General features: G+C 40.7%; 2 protein-coding genes across 9 annotated transcripts; one reads left to right on the top strand and one right to left on the bottom strand.

The window, feature by feature from the left end:
• Positions 1–6,370: 6,370 nt before the first annotated feature.
• On the top strand, positions 6,371–8,302 carry LOC109514286 (myoblast determination protein 1 homolog). Its single transcript, XM_019867225.1, has 3 exons — positions 6,371–7,074; positions 7,405–7,477; positions 7,737–8,302. Exons 1-3 carry the CDS (start codon positions 6,529–6,531, stop codon positions 7,898–7,900), a joined length of 783 nt encoding a protein of 260 aa, XP_019722784.1. The 5' UTR covers positions 6,371–6,528; the 3' UTR covers positions 7,901–8,302.
• A 1,526-nt stretch (positions 8,303–9,828) lies between these two features.
• On the bottom strand, positions 9,829–23,969 carry LOC109514407 (troponin T, fast skeletal muscle isoforms-like). 8 transcript variants are annotated; one of them, XM_019867495.1, is made up of 16 exons: positions 23,823–23,969; positions 21,341–21,380; positions 21,190–21,203; positions 19,342–19,350; positions 18,064–18,225; positions 15,904–15,921; positions 15,658–15,678; positions 15,087–15,105; positions 14,965–15,010; positions 13,340–13,456; positions 13,172–13,249; positions 12,784–12,897; positions 12,548–12,657; positions 12,350–12,440; positions 11,782–11,822; positions 9,829–10,074 (listed from the first exon to the last, which is right to left on the bottom strand). In XM_019867495.1, the coding sequence occupies exons 2-16, from the start codon at positions 21,358–21,360 to the stop codon at positions 10,035–10,037; spliced, it is 900 nt and encodes a 299-aa protein (XP_019723054.1). In that variant the 5' UTR covers positions 21,361–21,380; positions 23,823–23,969; the 3' UTR covers positions 9,829–10,034. The 8 variants fall into 8 exon arrangements, with proteins under 8 accessions (XP_019723054.1, XP_019723056.1, XP_019723055.1 ...); XM_019867497.1 differs by lacking the exon at positions 15,904–15,921; XM_019867496.1 differs by lacking the exon at positions 19,342–19,350.
• Positions 23,970–25,717: the final 1,748 nt, after the last annotated feature.

Genomic DNA, 25,717 nt, shown 5'->3' with positions numbered 1-25,717 from the left:
TGATAACTGTTGGGTTGTTGTTAATTTACCTTTTTACCTTTACAAGTTCAAACATACACTTTACATGTTTTGGTGCAGAGCACGTTGAGGGGTCGAACGGATCAGATAAGGATAAGCGGGTCAGAAAACGGATGGATGGATGTGTGTCTCCTCTCTCTCTCTCTCTCGCTCTCTCTCTCTCTCTCTCTCTGTGTCTTTCTCATGCACACAGATTAATTAAATGCTCAGGCTCGTGAGTTACCATGAGCTATCGAGGAAGTGTGTTTGTGTGTGTGTGTGTGTGTGTATACCAATTGGAATATGTAATATTTTTGGTGAGAGCTTGATACATTCACCAAATAGTTATTCAATCCAATAATTAATAATTGAGTTTTTCCTTTATGTGTCAGTCACTTTTCAGAAGTATTGCATGCATCTAGAGCAGCGGGGTCCAATTACGGCCCAAGGGGCATTTGTGGCTCGCCATCCATTTTTCAGTGGCCCAAGACGTGATGAAAAATACTAAAAATGACATTTAAAAACTCATTCACTTCCAAAGATGTTTTTAAACGTCTTTTCAGACTTGGTCTAGAATTGGCTGATACTGAATGAGTTTTAACATGGACCGCAAGGTTAGTTGAAAAAGGTGAAGGTGGTCAGCGCGAGAAGGGAGGGTGTACTGTAGAACATTTCTGCATATTCTAAGGTGCAAATACATCATTTAAAAATAAAAAAAGATCACAATTTATCTTTCAAAACACTGTAATGACTAAAGATCATTAAATTTTACAGCCAAAAATTGTTTTCTATTTTATACTCTATGGCTGATTTATGAAGACATCACATTCATGATCCTCAAGTAACTGAAAAGGGGGCACCTTACTACAGTTTTTTTCTTTTTTTTTCTGAATGTGGAAATTGGATTTGGCTGCTCTTAGGTAGAGAGCTGGATCTACTTTGTGAGATGGACCACTGTTGGCTACTCCAAAAACTTGAAAAAAATCCTCAACTATTTACCCTAACCCCTTTAACAGAAAGCTGATGAATAATACAAACAATACATAATTGCTTTCTTGCCTGGCTTCAGCATGTTTCAAAAAGTTAACAACTTTGAAAGTGGCCCATCCATTTTTCTGGATGCGGCCCTCAACCAAAAAAGTTTGGCCACCCCTGTGAGAGACCTCCTACTAGGCCAGTGACAACAGCTAAAGATGTTGGTTCACCTTTGCAATGGGAAAAATGAGATGACAAGGACAAGGATGCTGACATCAGCTGTACAAAAAAGAAAGATGCTAAAACCATTTGCACACTAATCATGCCCGAACTGAACACTTAGCGACACTCAGTCAGTCATTGTGTGCCCATAGGTCAACCGCCTCACTTACACAACTGGAAGTAATAATTCCCATTCTCAACCGTGACGTTGTTCCACCTGTCAGGAAAGAAGTTGTCTATCCATCATCCATCCAATTTCGAATCCATTTATCCTCAGAAGGGTCGCGTGCATGCTGGAGCCTATCCCAGCTGTCTTCGGGCGGCAGGTGGGGTACACCCTGAACTGGTTGCCAGCCAATCACAGCTCACACAGAGACGAACAACCATTCACGCTCACACTCACACGTAGGGAAAATTTAGAGTACTCCATGAATCTGCCACGCATGTTTTTGGAATGTGGGAGGAAACCGGAGTACCCGGAGAAAAACCACGTGGGCACGGGGAGAACATGCAAACTCCCCACAGGAAGGCTGGAGACGGAATTGAACTCTGCACCCTTGCACTGTGAGGCTAAGTTGCTAACCAGTCGGCCGGACCACCCGAGAGAAGTTGTACACCTGTCAAACTCCACCTTTGCATTGACACGACTTTCAGCAGCTGTTTGCTAGACAATTAACTTAGTCTTATTTAGAACAAAAAAATCACAAGCAAAATTAACTTGCATGCATTTCAACAACTGAGAACCATCCATTTAGAACAGGTCTTAATCCACTTGGTACTACCACCTCTATCACATCACAATTATAGAAACGATCAATGCTATACAAATGAAACACGACAAGCAGTGCAACGGACATCATCTGGTGTAGTTTAGAATCACAATAACACGCAAAAAAGATTATGAAAAAATATGTTACAAACCCAATATATATGGAATATTGAATATATTATTGTGCACAGATAGCCTCAGATATGTTTTGCTTGTTGGCTTGCTCTGCCCAACCAACCAGAGGAAGGAAACATGCATTTGTAACCAAAAACAAAGCAGCATGTGACTCTGCAGACATACAGACATGGAGTTCCACAACCTGCAATAAAACGCACTGCGCAACACACTATCCAATTTCTTCAGGTGTTACGCTGGTCCAATCAATAAAAAGCAGATCACCACTATCCAATCAAGGTAAAAAGGTTGTGGAGATAATAAGTGTCCTTGCTATAAAAGAAAAACAAGATTTCTTACGATTGAGAACCAACAATATAAGCTTCTATTATTGTTCAAGACCATCAATGTATGTCCTAAAATAGGTCGATACCAATACATAAGTTTGAATCTTAGGAAGAGGTGTGGGTAACAGAATTCCGGTTGAGAAAACCATTGATTTTGATTTGTCTGCATTTAAAAGTAGTTTTATTTGAGTATTTGAGACTGTGCAACATCGTAGGCAGACTGTAAAAAAAATTAAAACCTTATTTAGTTTCAGGGGAGGAACAATAATTGACTGTCCTCAGCATAAAAATGAGATCAGGCATTTGACACATTTTGACAGATATCATTGCTATAGATGGAAAACAACATTAGACCTAGAACAGAGCCCCGAGGGACCCTTTAGAAACATGAAGAAAAGAAGAAGACAACCGAGCAAAATGTACACCTTTTATACATTGCGTTAACCCTGACAAATCAATTGAGAACCAACAGCACGATCAGAAAGATGAATGTCACAAATTTTCTGAACAAGGTGCCATGATTGACTCTGTCAAAGGCCTTTGACCAATCAATAACAAATGCAGTACAATATTATTTACTGTCCAGTCAATAATGCCATTAACTACCCTCATAGCAGCAGTTATTATGCATTGTTCCTCTCGAAAGGCATTGTTGATTGTCATACTAGAATTGTGAAAAAAATCACTGTATTTATTTGAATTTGGACAAAAATACACACTTGTTTTAATTTTTTTTTTTTTTTTTTTACTTTGAATTTAACTCTCATTGTTTTATTGCCTTGAATATTGTCGATTCTGAGGTACTGTCACAACGACAGACTGTTTCGAAGATGAATAAAACCACTTAAAAGCAAACCAAGACCAAGATTCTTGGAAATTCATATCTACGTATATCTTCCTGCTAGTCCCAACACGTTCCCTTACAGAGTTCTCATGGTTTCTTCATTTGGGCTTTGATGGTCAGGTTGCTGACATGAGGGTGGGAAGATGATTTAAGGTTTGTTTGCTTTCATTTGAGTGTCTGACACATAAACAGTGCAATGGTTTATGACACATGTGTAACTACCACATGTTTCTCACTGAATCAAATTGGACAAGCTTCATTGATTGACACTTGATTTTTGGGTGTGATTTCTACAAAAACCCAGATTGTTCTTAAAATTATATTGCATGTTCTATAGCCATCTTCCTGATCATCCAATCAGAGTTGCGGACAAACGCTATAATGTTAATTTGGCCCCTTTGAGGCGAATATAAAATCTCAGTGGTTAAAGAAATATATATATATTTCAAGATACATCAGGCAGCACTACTTGTACGTGTTGGCCCTTCTCAGATTCGATTGAAAGGCAGCACTTCGAGGCTAAAATCTAATTTCTCCAAAACTTCAACATCCACATACGATGACTTTATAGAGCAACTATTAGGTCAGAGCTTTTTGACCATGTTTTGGAATCGTTTCAGAAACATACAGCAATAGCTGTTGCTGTTTAACTGGCATGCAAATCTTCCAACATCAATAGTACTGTATTTCATTACCACAATCTTGTACATTTTATTTTGAAAAATGTGCATGGACTATTTTCTGTTGTTCTGCTCTGTTTTGTAAGACGATCAAGTCAATAGTGTTCAGCATGAAGACAATATTTCTATTCTAGGCTTCATGCAAAGCTTTCCTATCACCCTGCATGAGGTAACTTATCTGCCTGAACGTCCTACGCGGGAATGCCAGCTCACAACGGTGCAACATGCTGGATTGCAAACCAGTGCAGGGGAGTTTTGTTCTCAGGCAGTACACTCATCCTCGTATGATCAGCAATGCGGAGGAGTGGTGAAATTCACATTCAACAACAAGAATGAAAAAAAAAAAAGGAGAAGAATCGTCTCTGAAACTTCAAAATAGCAGTAAAAGATCACAAGTTGATGACTGAATCATTGAGAGACTGTCACCGTTACAGTAACAAATATTGGGAAATTCACTTCAAGGCTTTTTGATACTACGAAGAGGCTATCATCAGGCCTCCCGATTCCAAGGTGGATAAAATGCCATAAACGTAATTGCATTATAAACAGACTGTGGAATTGAGGACTGAATTAGATTTACACTGCTGGTCTCTAGTTCAATTCTACTTGAATGCTCATATCTGTTGTTGTTGCACAAATGTACTGCATCGCTATTTAATATTAGACCCAGACAATTCTGGTCATAATCAGTCTGGACAAGTGGGCATCATGCTGGTCATGGTTGATGTACAAAATATGTCAATTTCTTATGTTTTTGTCTCGATGATGGAACTCGCTTGGCAATATACTGTAAATCGAGTGTTTCCTGCATCTCAGCCAACGCCCTTTGGGAAAGGACACAAGGGTTCAGTTGGATGTAGAACTGTTGGATTACACTCGTGGAATTAGTGTAACATTTGGACTCAATGTCAGCCAACTTTAATAGATTGGCACCCTCTTGGTAGCATTCGACAATTTGTAGCGTGAATGAGTGTCTCGGGCAGGAGGTGAGGTGAATTATTTCATAATAATACCCGCTAAAGCTCAAAGGTCACTTGTCTTGGATTTCATGAGCTGCTAAATTTAAACTTTTGCCATCCCATCAAAGTTTTAAGAGCCTTACGCTCGTCATGGATCTCTGAAGCCATTAAAATATTGTTGTTCACGTGCACAGGACACATGAACAAGGCAATTCATGAACATTACAGGTTGCTTCAAGAAGCCAAATCAACCTGTCACTTTGTGTGCGATACAACATAGTGCTTAAGCAAAAGATAACATGACAAGATAAAAGGCGTGGGGAAAAAAAACAATAAAATAAACAACAGTCGAGAACTTCAAATGAACCTTAAGCAAAAACAAATGAAAACTGAATGTGCCAGCCAGTTTCCATCATGTCACCTGTTTAGACAAAGTGTCTTAAACTGTTATCCAGTGATGACCCTCACCAGGGGGGCTGCTTGTCCTCCACAGATCAGAGACCATTTTAGGACCTTGTGATCTCCTCAACGGGACGAGAATGAGCAGCCCCGTTTTGGTGTCACTGAGCAGTTTGATCGTGGTGTCGCAGAACTGCCATGATCGCAATGCGGACAAAGCTTATTTTCATGTCAAAAAAAGAAACATCCAAAAGTAAACACATCAACTATTTTTTGAATTCAACAAATATTGTTTCGTTTTTTTTTTTCTTTTTTTTTTTTTTTTTTTAATCAAAGAGTTTTACCAAATCTTTTTCTTTTTCCAGTCACTACAACCATCCAAAATAATCTAGGAAGTTTTAAGAAGAAGAAAAAATTATGATAATAATTTTGATGACTTTCAAGGCCTCAAGGTTTGACTTATTGAGGAAATGACTGATTGTAACTCTGCATGAAACTAGTGACAGCGTATCTTTGTCATCTCTGTTGTTGTTAATTGTGTGTGTTCAATAACCTGCAACAATTGGAACACATTTCTTTTTTGTTCTCACTGATCTATTTTTGAAAAGTCAATCGCTTGCCGGATTGGAAACGCTCAACCTCCATACGGTTTAAATGTTGCATACGTTATTGACAGTTGCTTTCTTCGACACATTAAGATCCACAAATGCGTATTCAGCTTTTCCGAACACACCGCAATTAAAAAATAGTGATTACAAATCACTTATTTAAAAATGAATTGATTGAAACGGAGATGAGTAAAATGCATCCCTGTTGTTTTACAACTTTTCTATTGCTGTTCACGCTCACCAGATTAAAAAAAAAAGCAGACAAACAGAATAAGAGGCTAATATCGATTAGCTTTCTCTGGAGAGGTTCTTTTACTTGTGGAAGACTTTCTATACTTGCTACATTTACCGTTGCAGACAGACACATTGGTCAGCCACATAGTAGCCCCGCCCCTTAAGTGACTGCTCTGAATATAAACAGTCACCAAGACCACAGAGTGTTAAGTGTGACTGATCCCTGAGAGAGCAGTGCCTATTACTAGCAAACTAACTTTTGACCAAATCAATCCCTTCTCACTTTTGTTTTCATTTTACCCTCTTTGTCCAACAAACTGAATTCTTTTAGAACTCGACGGAGTAACTTTTGAAAAATTTCCCATTCCTGCGGAGGAAAAATGGATCTGTACGACTTTTGCTTGCCGCTTTCTTCAGCCGATGAGCTCTACGAAGACCCTTGCTTCAACGGTGGGGACATGAACTTTTTTGACGACCTGGATGGCAAATCCTACGGTGCCCAGCCCCCCAAATCGCAAGACCTTGACAATTACCAACACAACCATCAAGTCCCAGTGGCAGAAGAGGAAGACAAGCATGTGCGGGCTCCACGGGACCTCCACCAGGGAGGCAACTGTCTGCTATGGGCCTGCAAAGCGTGCAAGAAGAAGACAACGCACGAAGACAGGAGGAAGGCGGCAACAATGAGGGAGAGGCGACGTCTCAGTAAGGTCAACGATGCCTTTGAGGCCCTAAAGCGATGCTCAGCCTCCAACCCCAACCAGAGGCTGCCCAAGGTGGAGATCCTGAGAAATGCAATCGACTACATCGAGTCTCTGCAGGCTCTGCTGAGGTCAAACAGGGACGACAGCTTCTACCCGGCGCTTGAACACTTCGGTGCAGACGTGAACCCCTCCAGCCCCCGCTCCAACTGCTCGGAGGGCATGGTGAGTCCCAGAACAGCTGAGAGGCTCATAAAATGTGCTATTTGCTTTCTTTTCAGTACTCAAAAATCCCACCGAGTATCTTAAGTCGCTCTGGAATGTTGAACCGTAGCTACAATTGAAATGGACTGGCAGCGCATCATTGACATCGATATTGTCGTCGTAATCTTCGACATGTGTTGATTCGTTAATTGGCCACGCAAACAGATTCAGATCATAGATGGAGCATTGCCTTAGAACATGATGTCATGACGTTTTTAGGGCTCCGGGAAGTTCCCTTCCTGAATCACTGCTGTCATTTTGGAAGGCTGATTGAACAACTTTTGTCTTTAGGTGGATTTCTCCTCTCCGCGATCAACCAGAAGTGAAAATAACGATGCGTCTTACTGTGGCCAGACCACAGATGGTCAGTTTCCCTTTTCTGACTTTTTTTCTACATCAGTGACAATTTACTTTTGTAGACCAATTTCCTATTTCTGTTTTAATGGACTCATTCATGCTTGTGGGTTTACCTCAGGTTATGAATGATTTTCAATTTGTTTAGCCTGTAAAAGAAAAAAATATATATATTTTTAGTGTGCCAACTCATCCATGTCTTTAATAGTCTCTGCTATCACTCTTCACAACTCATCAACTGACACTGTATTGACTTTTAACTTTTCCAGATTCTAACAAGAGCGCGCCATCACTCCTTTCAAGTTTGGACTGTTTAACCAGCATTGTGGAGCGCATCAACACAGACCAGGCAATGACTTCCCTGGGCGATAGTGTGGTCCCCGTGGCCCTGGATCCCTTCAGAACAGCCCTCCACTTTGTGAAACTTGCCTGAAATGGATGGACCAAAAAACTTATTTTCCACAGCAGCCGAAGAGGCCGTAATTGACCTTTATTGCGCAGGTCATTTATAAGGACAGCGGTAATTGGGAAAGCATTGCTGCCTCACAGCAAGATGGTTCCATTTGGATCAAGGGCAGGCTTTTTTTTTGTGTGTGAGTGCGGAATTTACACATCCTCCTTCTGCTTGCACAGGTTCTGTCCAAGTACTCCAGCATAAATGGTAATGGGATGGACGTTTGGAAAAAACAAGATAAGACCCCATTGTACAACTTTAAAATAAGAGCGACTGTACTTGCCCTTTATAAGACTTAACGAAAAATCACGATTTGTATTTTTGATTAATGTGTAATTTATGAGTGACATACGTTTATTAAAGAATATTTATCATTTTAAATCTCCAGTCTGATGACTAAAATTACTTTATAAATGTTTTTAAAAGGAGGCACTCTGGGTTCAAGGTGTCATTTTATCTTTGTGGGATCTTGGGAGCTTTGACACAATACAACTGCGCAGAATTTGTCGACTCCGCTCTTAAATAGGAAGTGCAAGTTACCTGTATATCATTCTGTATTAAGGTCTCATGTGCCACACAGATTAAAGGAATCTACATTTGAGTCTCAAATATTGCCCCAGCAAATATAACAAATTAAACATACAGTTATCCATAGAGGGGTAAATTGTAAACGTTTGAGAGTGAAATTTCAACCCTATTTCACACATTTTGCGGATTGACAATAGAACCGTAGCATACCAAACCACACCAAGGATAATACATCTGCTGACAGTAGTAGTACTGTACAGTCAATGATACGGCTCAGTGTTTACTTTATGGTCAGTGTTTACTCTCTGGCCCTTTTCCATCCATCCATCCACATACATGGCAATGGCGAGTGATGAAAAAAGCGGAAGGGGCGTGGCCTGGACGGGGCGTGGCCTGGACGGGGGCGTGGTTACTTACAAAAGTGGCACTAAACATGCTGAAGATGAAGTGTATTAAATTTACACAGTTTGAAAATTGAACAGAAAAAAATCCCAAGATCGCCACTATTCTTTCAAGTGAAAATTTGTGCAATTTTTACCTGACCGCCCCTAAAATTTTCTCAACGGATTTAGACGATTCACAAAAATGATCAATTTAAGAAATAAAACGGCGGATTTCCGCGGATCCGCGGAAAATTGCCATGTATGCATCCATGATCTGAACCACTTCTCCTCACAAGGGTCGCCGGGCGTGCTGCAGGCAATCTTGGCTGCCAATTCCAGGGCACACATAGACAAACCACCGTTCACACTAACAATCACATCGAGAGACAATTTGACTGTCCCAGTAACCTATCGTGCATGTGTTTGGATTGTGGGAGGAAACCGGAAGAGAAAACCCACGCAGGCATATGGAGAACATGCAAACTGCATGCAGGAACACCGGGCCCAAATTTGAACCCTCGACCTCTGCACTGTGAGGCAGACACGCTAATCAGTCGGCCATCGTGCCGCCAATGTCCTTCGTTTATTTATTAATTTTTTAAAATAAAGAGTTGTCGTTAAAAAGAAAACATTTTAATATGGGGAAAAAGCGCTGTCTTCCATCTTTGTAAAATAAAAAACAAACACACATTCACACACACACACACACACACACACACACACACACACACACACACACACACACATTTGCCTGGTAGTGAAGCCACCTGCAAACGTGGTTCCCCTGAATCAAAAATCAAATTAGGATCAGATCAAATTCACATCATCTTTGTCAAAACTCTCATCTGCTTATGTTGTAATAATTGATAAACACAGCACAATCCTTAGTCAGAAACGGCCAACTTGCTGCTTAAAGTTTGAAAACTAACAATAAAATCATATTTTGGAATTGTATTGTTGAACTTGTAGAATGAATCAATCCAACGGTGAAACGTGTTTGATTATTTCAGATGCAGTATTTATTTTCTGGACAGTCACACCTTCTTTATACATATACAATGATGAACTTTTGATGTATTGAGTGGAGGTAAATCAGGCAGCAAGATGTCCAGTTGTCATTGTACTGCAGGTTTCTCGTGGTGGTGGTGGTGGTTGCGACATTGGGCACCGATGTTTGCTCTCCGGCTTGACTGCCGCAGATCTCACTTTCTGCGGCGGCGTGTGGCAGCTCCTTTCTTGCTACTGCAAGACGCACACACAAAAGGGAAAACGGGGTCAGCTCTGGAAAGTGATTTTGTGAAGAGACCTCACTGAATGAAAACAGAAAAATATGATAAGGTTCAACTTGTTCATGTCATGTCCGTATTCATTGTCTCCAAAATAGGCTAATTAGTTCTCCATGTGTCTATAAAAGGCAAACATAATTATTTCAGCAAATAATAATATCCTCCTGACTACCAGTAGTTCAAATTTGTCCTCTGTAGAGGACATTTGTGAACCTAAATATCTCCCACCCAGTGCCTCCAATCGCATTAACTCCTTTTGTTACTCTAAAGAGGACATTCAGTGCTTTCCAATGATACCAAATTTGTAGGGGTTAGAAAAAGTAAGAAAATGGCTTCCCTCAGTGCAAGCACTTTTTATGGGAAGAGGAAAAGTAATACTTTTTATAGACCACATTTTGTCTTGAAATGCTGTTGGCATTTTAATTATAAGACTCTTATGAACACATTAAAGTGATGTTTGAGTTGTTTTAAGTGTATTTGAGCCTGTTTAAAAAATGTAGTGGGATTTCAAAAAATTTTTTGGAGGAGTCCAATTACTTCACATAGATTGGGTAATGTCAAAATAAATGTGATTGGACAACATTTTTTTTTTCCTGGTAGTCAGGAGGATATAAAGGGATATCTGAATTCTTATGTTCAGTATTATTTACTTTTAATTAATGATGTAGCTACAAATCAACAACAGTCCATACTGTATATTGAGAAAATAACACCGGCATTAAACAATTTTTTGGCGACTACAAATACATTTGTTATTAGAACAGTGCCCCCACCCTCCCTCCACAAAGGTAAGTCGTCATTCATTGTGATGTAGTGGCAAAATCGTTCGATTTTTAAAGCGCAATTGACCTTAAGCTAATCAAACCAGAAGACGGTCATAAGTGAAAGAAGACATGCTAAAGAAAGTAGAGCATCCGTTAAGAAAACACAAACCTCGTCAGCGTTATGGTGCAGTATGTTCTGGTGCAACAAAGTTTGTGCAGCCGCGGCATAATCACTTTAACAATTACACTCAGGCAGTGGTTCTTAACCGAGTTAGAGGTACCGAACCCAACCAGTTCATATGCACGTTCACCAAACCCCTCATTCGTGAAAAATAAAAAGTTGATTTTTTACAAAATAAAAAAAAAACACATTTATTAAAAACTGAAAAAAGTAAATAAAATTACATGGCCTCAGTATAGTTTTTTTAAAACTGTATGACGTACTATGACGACAGTCACACGGTGACGACTGAGCAAAGTAAATTTCCTGCAGCACTGATTGGACAAGCAATGTCATGTGATCATCTGCAGCCAGCGATGGCCAAGCGGGCGTGTCATATCTAATTGACATCTTGAGTTGGGTGTGTCTTACCCTGATGGCAGAGGCTCCGTCGAACCCCTGAGACCGATTGACCGAACCCCTGGGGTTCGATCGAACCCATGTTAAGAACCACTGCACGAGGGTAAACATTACAAAAACTTTCATGCTGATCCAGTAATATTGCAAAGCACTAAAATAAGTGATTTTGCCATTAACATTGATAATCTCCCCCTCAGTGTCATCAAATTGATTCTGAAGCTGTTGTTTGAAGTCATTTTACAATATTGTTGCTTGCACTGTGATATTTTTTTTATATATGTGGCCTTTTTGTTGTTGTACCTGTACAAAGTATACTTACTGTTTTTGCAGCTCATCAATGCGATTTCTGAGAGAGATCACCTGAAAGACATTATGATTGAATTGCAAACACTTTAGATGCATGAATATTTACAGGTTATTTGTTGGTTTCTTTTTTAAATTCTAAAACAACATAAACAACCAAACCCTTTTCTCGACTTTTCTTTCAGTGTAACTATTTACAGATTTTGCAGACATGTCAGACGGAGCGGAAAACGTAGCGCTCAAGTGGTTGTAAAAGATTGATATAAATGATTGAGCGAATGATTACAATGCGTTGGTTATCACATGATTATCCAATTGATCAATGCCTTCCAGGATCCTTTAACAACAGAAGAATGTGGATGTGATGGGAACAACTGAATCAGGCGGATGTGTCACTGCTGGTAAACTGAACCAGAGTCGATGTATCATCAATATTCACACATTGTCCTACTCAGATATGAATCAGAATTCTTTCATACTGCTTGATGATGGCTGGCTTACACAAACCTTCAGAAGTGTGAGGTGCAAAATATACTGTAAATATTTTTAAAAAAACAAAACAATAATCAATGCCCTTGACAGACCTCATATCGCTCTCTCTTGAGTTTCTCTAAGTGGTCGTATTTAATCTCCTCCAGGCTGTGCAACCACTCCAACATCTGCTTTGCCGTTTCCCTAAAAAACACAAACCAGCAAAATTGAATGGAATGGAAAAGGATCACTAAACTGGAAACATGATCAAATAAATGATCACAATGAGCTCGATGGCTTCGGCGCGTTACCTCAGTTTGTCGTCACTCATATGGTCAATGGCCAGAGGTTGGCATCTCTCAGCCAGGACCTTCTTCTTCTTTTCCCTCTCGGTCTGCTTCTTTCCTCTCTTCTGGTCCACCTGTCAAGGCAATGGTGGTTTTCTCCACTCATTATTCTTCGGTTGAGATTTTATGACTTCATGTATATTCGTTTTAAATATGAGCAAGGAAAGGAAAAAATAATTGCTATAAATAATCCACCATACCCTCTGGAGATGACTGGTGAAGCCTGATCCCATGCTAGCCAGAGCAATCTTCTTCTTCGCCTCATCCTCCGCCTTCCTGTGGGCGTCGGCCTCCTCCTTTCTCATCCTCTCTGCCTGTCAGATTAATATTCACAATCAGAACAATCAATCGAGCCTGAGAAGCAACAAGGCCCTCCAGTTTTAGCATTTCTAGGAGAAACATGTTTTTGCTGCCTTCTAGTGGTAGGATCACGTGTAGTGGCTGATTCGCGGTTAGACAAACTGGGATATAAGTGATGCACACGAGTGGGTGTTAGGTGAATATCTTTTGCGTTGCATTTCGATAACAAGTCTATTGAATGTTGCACTTTTTCTCCTGTTGTGAAGAAAGGGCAGACGCAAGATGTACCTCCCGTCTGGCTTGGCGCTCTTTATCCTTCTCAGCTCGAATCCGTTGCTGCTCTGCTCGTTCAGCCCGACGCTTCTCCTGAACACACCGAACAAAAATGCACAGTTAGTTACACGCTAAGCAGACGCAACAGCGATGCTTCACCCTTCTGCTTGTGGGACATCTCACAATTCTTTCTTTGAGAGCAATTAACTCCTCTTCCTCCTTCTTCCTGCACTCAAAGTGAGCATCGATCAGGGACTGAAGCTCATAAAGGTCTTTGTTTTGACGTTTCTTCTGGATGTCCTGCATGAAACAAAGCAAAGATGATTCACGGACAAAATATGAGTGCAAACCAAGGTATAATAGTTTTGGATTTTTCATTCTAGTAGCCCCCACCCCCAGCCCCCCTGTTTACCTTTTTTCTCTAAAATTCAAAGTTTTAATTTGTTTTTAGAGCGGGTTTGTTCGCTGACATTTTTGTTTGGAGGCGCGGGGGGGGGGGGTCTTTAGTTTTTATTAGTTTTCAAATTGGTTTAAGTTTTTTTTAACACGTGAATTATTTGTCAAGCGCAAGTTAAAAAAAAAGAAAGTCACAAAAAGTGTTTTAAGTGCAATAGAGTGATTCTTCAACCTTCCTCCTTCCGCAAGGCCGAACAGTCATACAAAAAATACAAAAATAACTACATTTAAAATAAATCGTGAAAGCTCATGGGTAAAATTAATTGACAAAGAAAAATGGAGGACATTATTGATGTAATTACAGTATAGTTTGGTTCAGGTAGTTCTCATTTTTTACAGCACTCTTGTTTTTATTTTATTCTGTTAATGAAAATGTTTTTTTTCAATTATAGTTTTATTCATTTCATTAATTTTCATGAACTACAATAACCTTGCTCCAAACTTGTTTTCTGCACATTTAGCCGTCACATACACTCCATCCAGCCATTATCTAAACTGATTATTCTCACGAGGGTCGCGTGCGTGCTGGAGCCCATCCCAGCCATCTTAAGGCAGTAGGCAGGGGACACCCTGAACCGCTTTCCAGCCAATCGCAGGGCACACAAACAAGCATTCACACTCACAAGCACAACTTGGAGGCGCGTTGAGTGTTCAATCAGCCTGCCATGCATGTTTTTGGAATGTGGGAGGAAACCGGAGCACCCGGAGAAAAAACCCACGCAGGCACAGGGAGAACATGGAAACTCTACAGAACAAGGCTGGAGCCATGAGTCGAACCCTGAACCTCTACACTGGAGATGGACATGCTGACCAGTTGACCACCGCCCATCACATACACTATTTGGGCTAAATTATTTGGTGACCAGGTCATGACTGACAATGACAGGAGCTAAAAGTGAAATAAAATAATGTCGTTGTCTCCACCATCTGTTTTCTTATTTTCAACTTCGTGCTTTCACTTTACCTCAGCTTTAGCAGAAACGTGCCTTCACCATTTTTTCATTCTCGTATTCACAATGTCGTCCCTCTTGAAGTGGTGGTTGTACTTTCACAGGGATTTCGTCTTTTAGGAAGGTCGGGCATCATGTACCTCATCGAGCGTTCATTTGGCATAATCTATCTGTCTTCTTATGCTTACAGTGGAGCTAAGAAATCGCTGCCCCCGTTTAGATTTATCTCCCAGTCAAAAGCTATCACTTCAAATATATTTCCCTGGCACCAAGAGAGGGCTTTGGCGCCATCTTGTGGTATTTTATGGTATGTGTGTATATGAAAAACAGTATAAGTTGGCCCACATATTATCTTAAACATGGCTAAATTGAGTTACATGTTGATCAGAACTGTAAACTTACATCAAAGTCAACCTTCTCCCCATCGGGGATCTTGGGAGCAGTTGGTCTGGAACGAAATAACACAATGAGTAACCCGCGTGGCAACACCAAAATATGTCCACAAAAGTCAGAAACTTCCTCACTTGAACTTTGGCTTCTCTTCTGGATATTGGGCACATAACAACGAGAAGAAGAAGAAGGAGAGAGGTGAGAGATGACATGGTTAGAGGCGCCAATGTGAAGGGAATCCAAAATGTTGGTTAATCAGGGGGACGATCCATGTGGACAAGCTGTGTTACATCACAGGGCTGCAAGTGGTTTCACACCTCCAGTCGACGATTGAATGATGTGAGTTTTAATTTTAGAAAAACTTTCCACAGCATCGCTACCAGAGTCCTGTTTAGTCCCTCAAGTTCATACTGTAGTATTACCTGATTTATTGAGTTAATTTGGTCAATTAGTGTGCAAAGGAAACAGGACCGGTTAATCAGTATGTTGTACTACAAATGACCTCAATAGTTTGACACCAATGAGTCAATTTAACTGTTAATAGAGGTGCATGGTAAAAAAAACACAGCTAGATTCCCACAGGGACAGTTTAGATACTGTGGTTCGGGATGATCTTCAAGTTGTCTTAAAGGGAGCCCCATTCCAACACAGGAACAAATCAAAAACAAGCAAAGCGACAGCGACTCAGCATGAAATACAAAATACCATCTTGATCTCCCTCCTCCACTGGTGGGATCACATTCATGCAAAGAAGAGAAGAGGCAGAGATGAGTTGTTTAACCGTGGCTCTGCGTCTTTGGTTCATCATGTTCCTTTAATGACACCTCAGTTGGCTAACGAAGAGACTAAATTACTTTCTCTGGAAACCAAGTTGGTGCATGAGGGGGAAAAAAAAAGGCTTTTTGCACACAAAAACAAGTAAATCAATTAAGATAATCTAGACCAACATACCTTCCTCTTCATAGTCGTCTGCATGCAGCAAGCGTCCAAAGCAAGAGCAGAACAGAAATCATTAGTGATCAGACTTGCTTGCTGCCACTTTACAAAGCCTTGCTTATGAGGCCCATTTACCAAACTGGGGTGTTGTATGCTCAGCGGGAGCCACTGCACAGTCCCATATACATTACGACATTCCCAGCTGCTTTTTTTGGATCAGTTTTATGGTTTGGTGAGTTTGACACTTAGAGGGGGGCCAATTGGTTTTGAGTTGTACTTACTTGAAACTTTTCGTTGAGTCAAATCTCAGCAGCATTTTGTATTTGTCGAATCATAGCCTGCTATAACAACTGACGTAATCCCCACGTCACAGCAGATTTTGCGGGCTGATTTCAAAATCAGTGACGCTAGGTATATATGGTGGCTCTCCGTAAGAAAGATATTCCATTTTTGTTTGGATTTGGAGAAGGTGTATTTGGATGCTGTTTGGGTTCCCATTTGAAATGTTGAGACTAACACATTAAAGCTTGAGACGAATGCAGTGACTCCCCTGCTATGAATGACAAATTGACAGAAAGTCGAATTTGGAAAAAAGATTTGAACTGCACCAATTTCAAAGCATTGGATACCGACACCCCAGTGTAAATATCATGTTGCGGTTTGCCACGCTCACTTCTCATCTACTCACAACAACAGAGAGACTCTAACAATGGAATAATGGGGGTTGAACAAATAGCTTTTACATGATGTCGGAATAAAAGGACACGTCATCCAAGGTGTGATGATGGCCTTTCACAATCGTATCCGTTTTAAAATCGGTCTCTGTTTATTTCGACACGACAAGATCGAATTTTATTGAAGACCTCGGATGAGATGGAGCAGTTCAATCATGTAAAAGCCGTTGAATTTTCAACGCTTCATATTTGAATGGCCATTTCATAACACACTAATGCGGCAAACACGAAAAGGGATGTTTTGGTTTGATTATGTTATCAGCTGACACTGGTGGCAATGTGAATGCCTTGCAAATGTTTGCTACAGTTCACTCCCAAAACAATGGTTCATGATGGGTTTTATAGGTGCGCTTTAGGGTTTGTTTTTTTTTTTTAACCCAGACTGAAGTGCAAGGTGCAACAGAGCTCTGTGCGCCAGAGTCTACCCACACTTTGAAAAGTGTTCTTTGAGGATTTTGGCAAGAAATATCGTCAATATAAGTGTTAAATCAGTTTGGAGACAAAAATATGAGGCGGTAATGAAATCTGGAGCACAGTATTGGTATTTAACATGCCTTGGCTGGTGTGTACTGTGGTAGCAGTGACGAAAGGGCTTGCACTTGGGATGCTTGTCGTGTTCGGTAAATTTTATATATGCTGAAAGTGTAGTTGAGAATACAATTTGCCTTTTGAGAACCAAGCTTCTCCTATGAAAAGAATAACCAGATTTTTTCATCAGTTAGAATCAGTTTCTGTTTTTAGCATATAGGAACTCTGGTGAGCAGGTCATTCTCAAAAAGAATCCACATGTTTCTATGATGGTCCAACCACTTACAATTGAAATCCCAAATGAGCAATTTCAGTTGCGTCCATGCATGTTTGTGATTTCACAAAGCACAACAATGCTGCCTGCATGCTTCTAAAATGCAAAGGCCATGAATCATGTAGAATGATATGACTTTCAGAAACTAAAAGAAAAATATATATATATTTTTTAACGTAATTTATTTCATCATTTTCTTGCAACATTGAACCCTTTATTGGGCAAAAGGCTGAGAGAGGCGAGTACATTTGAACAACAGAAAATTAGCTTAACTCCAGAAGATTTTGTTTTACTCGAGTCATTTTCAAAAATGCTACGTATTTCTTTTAAAGAAAATAATGATGCATCGATTTTTTTATTTTTTATTTTTTGCTTTCATTTCTGTTCTGAATGGCTAAATGACATGGTTCCTCTGCTTTTGAGCCATGGAGTTACCAAATGTGTTTCCATGCCCTATAAAGAGCTTCAAGTTGCACAGTTGGACAGCATACGGCTTACGTCAAAGGTAATTTTTGAGAATTCAATCTATCTTGCGATACAGTGGGTTGGCAGACTATGTTTACAGTACCGACTGTCCTAGAGAGCAGAGGGCTGAGAGGGTAGCAGGAGAAGGGTGAAGAGACTGCCCACGGCACGTACCTTCCTCCTCACGAACCACCGCCCTTGGCTCGGGTTCAGGCTCTTGTTCAGGCTCTACCTCGGGTTCAGGCTCTACCTCAGGTTCAGGCTCTACCTCTGGCTCTGCTTCTACCTGGGCCTCCGCCTCAGGGGCTACCTCTACTTCTACTAGCTCCTCCTGGGCTACGGCATGCACCAAACCGCCAAGGAGAGGGTGTCGGAGGAGGCCATTAATGAAGACCACAGACATGACAGAGCCATTAAAAAACAAAAATGAGAGATTGCTTTAGTTACACAGAAGATGGATTGGTGAGCGAGGGACGGCACTGCTGGAAAACAAAGAGAGAAACAGATGATGATGATGATGACGATGATGATGATGCTGATGCTGGGAGTCATTCGATTATTCACACAGAAGCCACGGTGGACTTGGTAAGGTGGGAAACTAACGGAAACATTTTCGTGTCTTGACTCGATGTAAAAACTCTCATGTCTACTATAAACATGCATTAAATGTAAATATAAACACAATATAAATATCTGTGTCCATCAATCCCTTTTCTGCAGCATTTTTTTCTTATTGGGGTTGTGGGTGAGCTGACTTTGGGCAAAAAGTAGACCAATCACTTGCCCCACTGTGCTGCTGAATAATATTATTTAAAAATCACACTCTCATGGATCATTGTGAAATGATTTTTCCAGATAGTTTTCCACCGCCGTGGCAAGTGCGTGAAAGATGTCGATGACAGCTGCACGAATCACATGGCAAGAAAATAAATGCAGTGAGCCTCAAAGCTCACTCGCATTTTTCGCTTAACCATGTGATTTCAAACATCACTCTGAAATCAGCAGTACACCCTTAACTTGAACTGTTTGACTGACAGCTGTGCGTTAGTTAACTTTGTGCCGACCCAGAAAATCGTAGATTTTCTTTTATGTACAGACCCATACATAGAGCTCACTACCTGGATACCGATCGTTGCTCTTCATGAACAACAACAACATCCTATATGAATACTGGCTGCTGTTTGGGATGTGACCGAATGTGTATATATGGCAGTTAGTGTCTACGGTGCAGTTTGAATTCTTTATGTCTCAATGTGTTCACTCACGCTAGGTTTTGCTCCTGAAAAATAAAGTGCAGAAACCCACTCATTAAATTGGTGACAATACTTTATGTCTTGTATGATAAACAGCAGATGTCTGTGCCAAACACTTCAACTTAAGCATGGAAACCGGAAGCTCTCAAATTAGTGGAGACAGGTCCTCAGAGCTCGGAACTGGTTCAGTCATCTTTACCTTCCTCGTCTTCAGTTTTGTAAAGGTAACAAACATGGAATGGGAAAGAAAACAAACAAATATTTTTTTGTTAACATCGCCTTCACTGAACTGTAAAAGGACCCCTGACATACTGGGCTCTATTTTCATGGATGGTGTAAATTCTGCACAGCGTAGCCGCGTGGAGGTGGGTTTGATCGTAGTTTTGCAGATGAATGCAGGCCGACTCATCTGAGAGAAGGAGGTCTATGCCGCCGTGGAAGGGGTCACAGCCAGCTTCAATTATGGCCAAAGCAGATCCTCTCATTCCTTTAAATGCGGTGCGCTAGTTATGCATTAGAGCACATGTGTCAAACTCAAGGCCAGATCCGGCTCGCCGGGTCATTTTATGTGGCCCGCGAAAGCAAATCACGTGTGTTAGCTTGCTAACATCTGTACCGAAATGTCAAATTGTCAAGTGTAATAAATAACATTGAGATTTTGCAATAATTGTGTTACCCTGTTTACCCTCACTGAACCCTAATTGAAAAAACAACTTTAATCATCTTAACTGATTTCAAATCAAGTAATCTATTCATTGGTTGTGTCAGTAATAATTTTATGGTTTCACTGTCATAACGGCTCTCCGAGGAAAGATGTAACTCCAAATAGGCCCGCGACTAAAATGACTTTGACACCCCTGCATTAGAGTCTCAACATCTGCACTGTGAAGTGGGCACTTGTAGACTGCCCCCACCCCTATCATGCGCCGCCCCATAGCTGTGCTGCACAATTGGGTGGGTAAGAACTATAAAAAAAAAATAATAATAATAATGATAATAATACTGTAATAATAATGGGGTGCTTTTGTCTCCAACATATAGTGCACAAAGTGCTTTACAATAGTATTAATCATCGTAATCATAATCAATTCATAGGTTTTGAGACCCGCCCTTCACATATTTATAAGTGAAATATGCCTGACATCACCCACATATGTCCATGTGGCTCATTATCTGTCTGCCTGCCTCACCATAATTGCATTAGACCAGCTGTCTACCCTGCGCCAGAACTCAAGGCTGCATCTGACGGAGCGGCAAAGGTTTGCAAGTGTGTGCACACCTAACAAATGTTCCCCAACAATTGTCATGGTCTCAATTTATTTTTATTATTATTATTATTATTATTATTATTATTATTATTTATTTATTTTTTTTGCAACAGGAAAAACTGTTTGCAACCATTAAAACTGTTGGGGAATGGCTGGTGGACGTCTTTGCAACTGTTTGAAACTTTGAACGAACCCTGACCCCAAAATAAATAAATAAATAGAGAAATCAATAAACGTTCGCTACGTGCACACACATTTGCAAAGGTTCGCCGACGTGGTAGGAAGCAAACCCAAGTTTAGATTGACATTCGACCACCAAATTGTCACTCTGCCAGGCGCCTTTTCAACAACACGCCCTCTGCTGCACTGGCCGACCCTTGTTGGCGGAGACCGGTCTGCCCAATTGATAAACATACAGTGAGCCTTGCGCTGGCCAGAAAATCAGCATTTGTGCCTCACTGCAGATGTGTTGTCAACGAAAATAGAGCCCTTGACTTTATCAGGTACAGTATGTGCTGCAATTTGTACTTTACAATTACACAATAGAACAGATCAATCAACTTCTAGCAATGCATTTCAGTCATGCACGTTATGACCAATCTCTTAATCTAGGATAGGTGTTGACATGGGAACTTTCTTCGTCAGGGGGGCAACAGGAAAAAGAACTCATTTTGTCAATGTCCAAGGACACTTTCATGCCTGATCTGGCAACTGCGTGACAGCTGAAACAATCGTGGATACTTGCAAACACAATCAAACATTCCTGAATGGTTACTTACCCTCGAGCTGATCCCTGAAATAGGAACACAAGTCACAGTCAACTCAACATGAAAATACATCCGTCTTCGACAGTTTCTCTCCAAGGTGAAAATCATCAGTCAATGTGTGACTGCGGGGTGTTTAGTGATTGAAAACGTGTGATGCGCTTACAGTTCCTCGGTGTCGGACATGGTAGCGGGAGACCTTGCAGCTGAGGGCAAAGACAAAGAGCCTCATGAGACCACGGTGTTGAAATAACTGCCTCGGCGTCACTTTCCCATTTAGTTCTGTATTAAGTCGTATTTTGACGGAAAGGTCTAAAAATAGCATCTGAGAAGCCTGACACATCGCACAGTTTGGCTGCATTTCTCCATCCAATCATAAAATCTGAATCAAAATCATCTTTATTGTGAGAACACACAAGGAATTTGTCACCCGTACTCTAGTACCACAGAAAAAGAATTAAATACGGTAATCATTATTCAATTTTTTTTAAAAACGCCACAATCACAAAATATACGTTTTGGACGTCAGCAAAAATGTATAAATTACTGAGTCAATATAATTGTGAAGTTGTGCGGTAATACTGATCAGCAACAAATCTGAACATGTTGCAGAGTGACGGAGCTATATAGATGACGACGACGACGTGTGAATTGAAAAAGTGTCACTGCAAAATTAGGTATCAACTGTTTGAGAGGTTAACGGCAAGAGGAAAGGAGCAATTTCAAATGACTGTGACAAGTGATGAAAATTGCTAACACAAGAGCAATTCTATGATAAAGTGTGAACATGTTTCAAGAGTGTGTGCAGACCCTAAACACCACTTCCAACACCCTCGCTATTTAAGTCCGGCAGAGGAAGAGCTCGATTGGAGCCGGAGTGTCAGGATTTCTGCATACTGTACGCGACTGTATCATATTGGATATATAAAAAGTCTCGTTGGATGACTCCTTCACACTTAGCGGTGGGCACAGGTGCAGAGGACTTAAAGGATTAGCTCAGGATCATATTTCTACCCATCAGCTGGGGAGCACGGTCCAAATAGCTGCTTTAATCCTCAGCCTTGGATCAGAGGGAGGAGCCTCTGCAGTCCGGCAGCCAATCAGCATCAACTTCCAACAAACGAGCACTTTGATCGACTTACAGCTGACAGTCATGTCTACTTTACGTTCCGCATTCAGCCAGGACATACCTACACATCAGCGCTCTGTATATTTAGTGGGTGGCCACTTCATGTCTTCAGTATGAGAACACTGAATTCTGAGCAGTATTTCTGAGTCTTTCTGAAACTAAAACTGCAACGGAACAGGTGAGCCCGGGGAAACGCGCACCTCGGCCAAACTGTTTGCAGATACGACATGTATTTATAGTCCAATACATCAGTCAGATAGGGAGCGAGAGAGAAAGAGAGAGAGAGAGATGGGGGGCGGGGGGTGGGTGCAGCGAGGCAGGGAGATAGAGAAAAGCCTCTCTACCAGCCAACCGGACTTGGTATATTAATACTGTATCTATTGGCCATATATCACCAAAGTGACAGCCGGCTTCCCAGGCCCGGCATTCATATTGGATTGAAGTTCGTTACACTGACATGCGAGAGGAGCAGGATTCAATTGCATATGTGCATGTGATAAATATGCTAATATTTTACTGCTTCAGTGAGATCGAAATTGTTTTCCCAGTCTGCTTGTGTCGAACCCGAGACGATGTAGCTAAATCTGTGAACACACATAGACATCATTTGCAGATGTCGGTACAAGTACCCACATAACTGTCATACACAAGAGGGAGTTCATCTCAGCCTTTGACAGAAACTTAAGAAATACTGTAATGTAATTGTAGGTCTGTAATTTAAATGAAAAATGTGAACAATGTGAACTTTAATAAATCAACAAGAAAAAAACAAAACATTCTGACTGTAATTCAAATACTTTGATATTGTGATTATATCACCGTGTCATGCTTTTATAACTTTAGCGTGAACTGATCGAGGTCAAGTTCACTATCACGAATATTGTTTATTGACTATTATTCATCTATTAGTAGGAGTAGTGGAATTAGTAGAGTCTACCCGTTATTAGTCTTTCTTTGGTGATATCCTTTATCAATTCAAAGTAATAGAGATAATGCTTCAAATGTGCATCAGTGTGACTGAAATAAATGAATCACGATAATCAAATGGTGTATATGCAATTTAAAATGGTGTTAGTGAAAGTTTCACAAATAATTACCTAACACTCAAGAGTAATATGAACTGAATTGTGAAAAATATTCCCATATGGTTCAAATATTGCTCTTTGGAGGTTAGAAGACTCCGCATTCTTAAATATACTCAACTCTCAACTCAATTGTATTTATAGAGCACTTTAAAACAACCATCGTTGTATACAAAGTGCTGTACATGGAGCAAACTATCATAGTTACAATAAAAAAAGATATAATTACATTTTTAAAAATGTTATATATATATATATATATATATACAATTAATAAAAAAAGAAATAATAAAATATACACCACTTTATAATTTCTTCTGACTCTCCTGAATCACACGGTTCAGATCGGCCCGCTAAATGTTCAATGAATAGGCAGTAAAAATTGAATTCAAGCATATTTAATTTTAAGTCTATTTGCCCATGTGCCCGGTGCCTACCTTAGAGAGGCAGAGAAGAAGCTCCAGTGACGACCAAGATGAAGGTGTGTACAATCTGCAGCCTCTGCTCAGAGAATATGTCCCTGTGTTACAGTGATACTTGAGCTCATCTGGTCCTTATTGGCTGTGGGATGAGAGTGAGGTGTGGGTGTAGTCTATAGGTTTGTGTGTGGGAAATGTGGGGAGGGGGCCAGCCATGACCCCAGAGAAGGAGATGGATGAAATACTGGGGATGGGAGACGAGGGCTCGGGTTTTGGAAAGGAGCAGCTGAGAAGCTTCTGTTGCTAAATTTACAGTGATGGAAGGCTGAGAGGAGGGGGGTTACACATCAGCTTGGCATCCAGACAATGGAGAGAGTGAAAGTGTGTGTGTCTGTCCGTGTGGTTGTCAAGGTGTGTTTATCGGCTACTTTGTGAATCAATCAGTCTGGCATCCCTGTCAGGGATTGTAAAAGAATAAGAATGCCACAATCAAAAGTCAGAACAATGCAAGCAAAAATGGAATGATCACAACCACTTTGACATTGTTGCTACGTTCTAGAGCAGGGGTGCCCATTACTTCGATCTCGATCGACCGGTAGATCGCAGACTCGTCCCAAGTTAGATCGCAAGGGGTGTAGAGGAGAAAAACAAACAAACAACCATTTGTGGGTCTTTGTGCATGTTAGTAATATATTTTTTGTGTTAATGTACACTGCACCCTAATCATCCTATCAGTCTCATTTTCACAAAAAGTATAAAAAAATAAAATAAAGCAGGTAAATCTTTAACCTACGGTGGCACGTGACCTACGTCACTGGAAGTTGTTAGTGCTCAGCAGTCTGCAATTACAGCTTGTGATCAGAGGTGTTGCGCTATATCTTTCATCGTGATCATTATTCTCATTCAGAATTTGTTTCGTGTACAATTCATCGAGGGCACGGGCAAAGAATAGGAATCGAGAGGGCAGAGGGAAGCACTTTAAAACGGTACTAGTGAGCTACAACAGTGAACAGGCTGCAAAAGTGCGTCGCATGCCTCCGTATCAGGCTGTTGCTCATCATGGCGTGCGTGTGTATATGCGTGCGCGGGAGGTTGGTTGATCGAAAAGTCGATCTTCGGTCCAAAACGTTTGGGCACCCCTGTTCTACAGCATGGCACACGTTGAGTCATCTTTACACGCACCTGCAAGCTGCTGTTGTCCTTTCCAAAACACGGCAGATTCTTTCGTCCAAAAGGGTCAGCACTGTACTCATCACTGCGTCTCTGGCTCATTGTGTCATGTTCAACCCACTTGAACACATTGTGTCGACACTTTGAAGTTAGATGTATCTATGTTACAAAAGTGTATTGTAAAAGACAGTGTAAACAGTTCCCTGTTTGATTTGGAAAGGCCCAAATGTCCCTTTGGCACAGCCAGTTGATATATGGTGGCAGTGCTATGTCTGACATTCTACAGAATATCCATCAGGTAAGAATATGTCATTCTAGAATGCCAGCAGAGGTGCTAAGCTCATTGTAGATGCCCTCATTGTTTTCACATTTCAAAATGCTATTTAGGGCCGTATTACGCATTGTTGCATTCTTGGTAAAGTCAAAGAGTCAAATCAAATTAAGCCGATAAAATGTATGCAAAATTCCCATATATATATATATATATATATATGTATATATATATATATATATGTATATATCCTCACCGACACACACACACACACACACACACACACACACACACACACACACACACCTGGCCGATCATGCATGAATTAGTTTACACAAAACGCTATTCAAATACTCAACATTCAATGATTAATCTTCCTTTTGTGTGCACACCCTTTGTGGCTTCCGTTCTCGACGAAATTTCGAAATCTCCGAGAAATGGCGAGGCCATGAGGATGCGAGGCGGGGGGATT

Source organism: Hippocampus comes, unplaced genomic scaffold (assembly GCF_001891065.2).
Source record: "Hippocampus comes isolate QL1 unplaced genomic scaffold, H_comes_QL1_v1.1 scaffold2, whole genome shotgun sequence".
Taxonomy (NCBI): Eukaryota; Metazoa; Chordata; class Actinopteri; order Syngnathiformes; family Syngnathidae; genus Hippocampus; species Hippocampus comes.
This window is presented reverse-complemented; position numbering and strand designations above follow the sequence as displayed.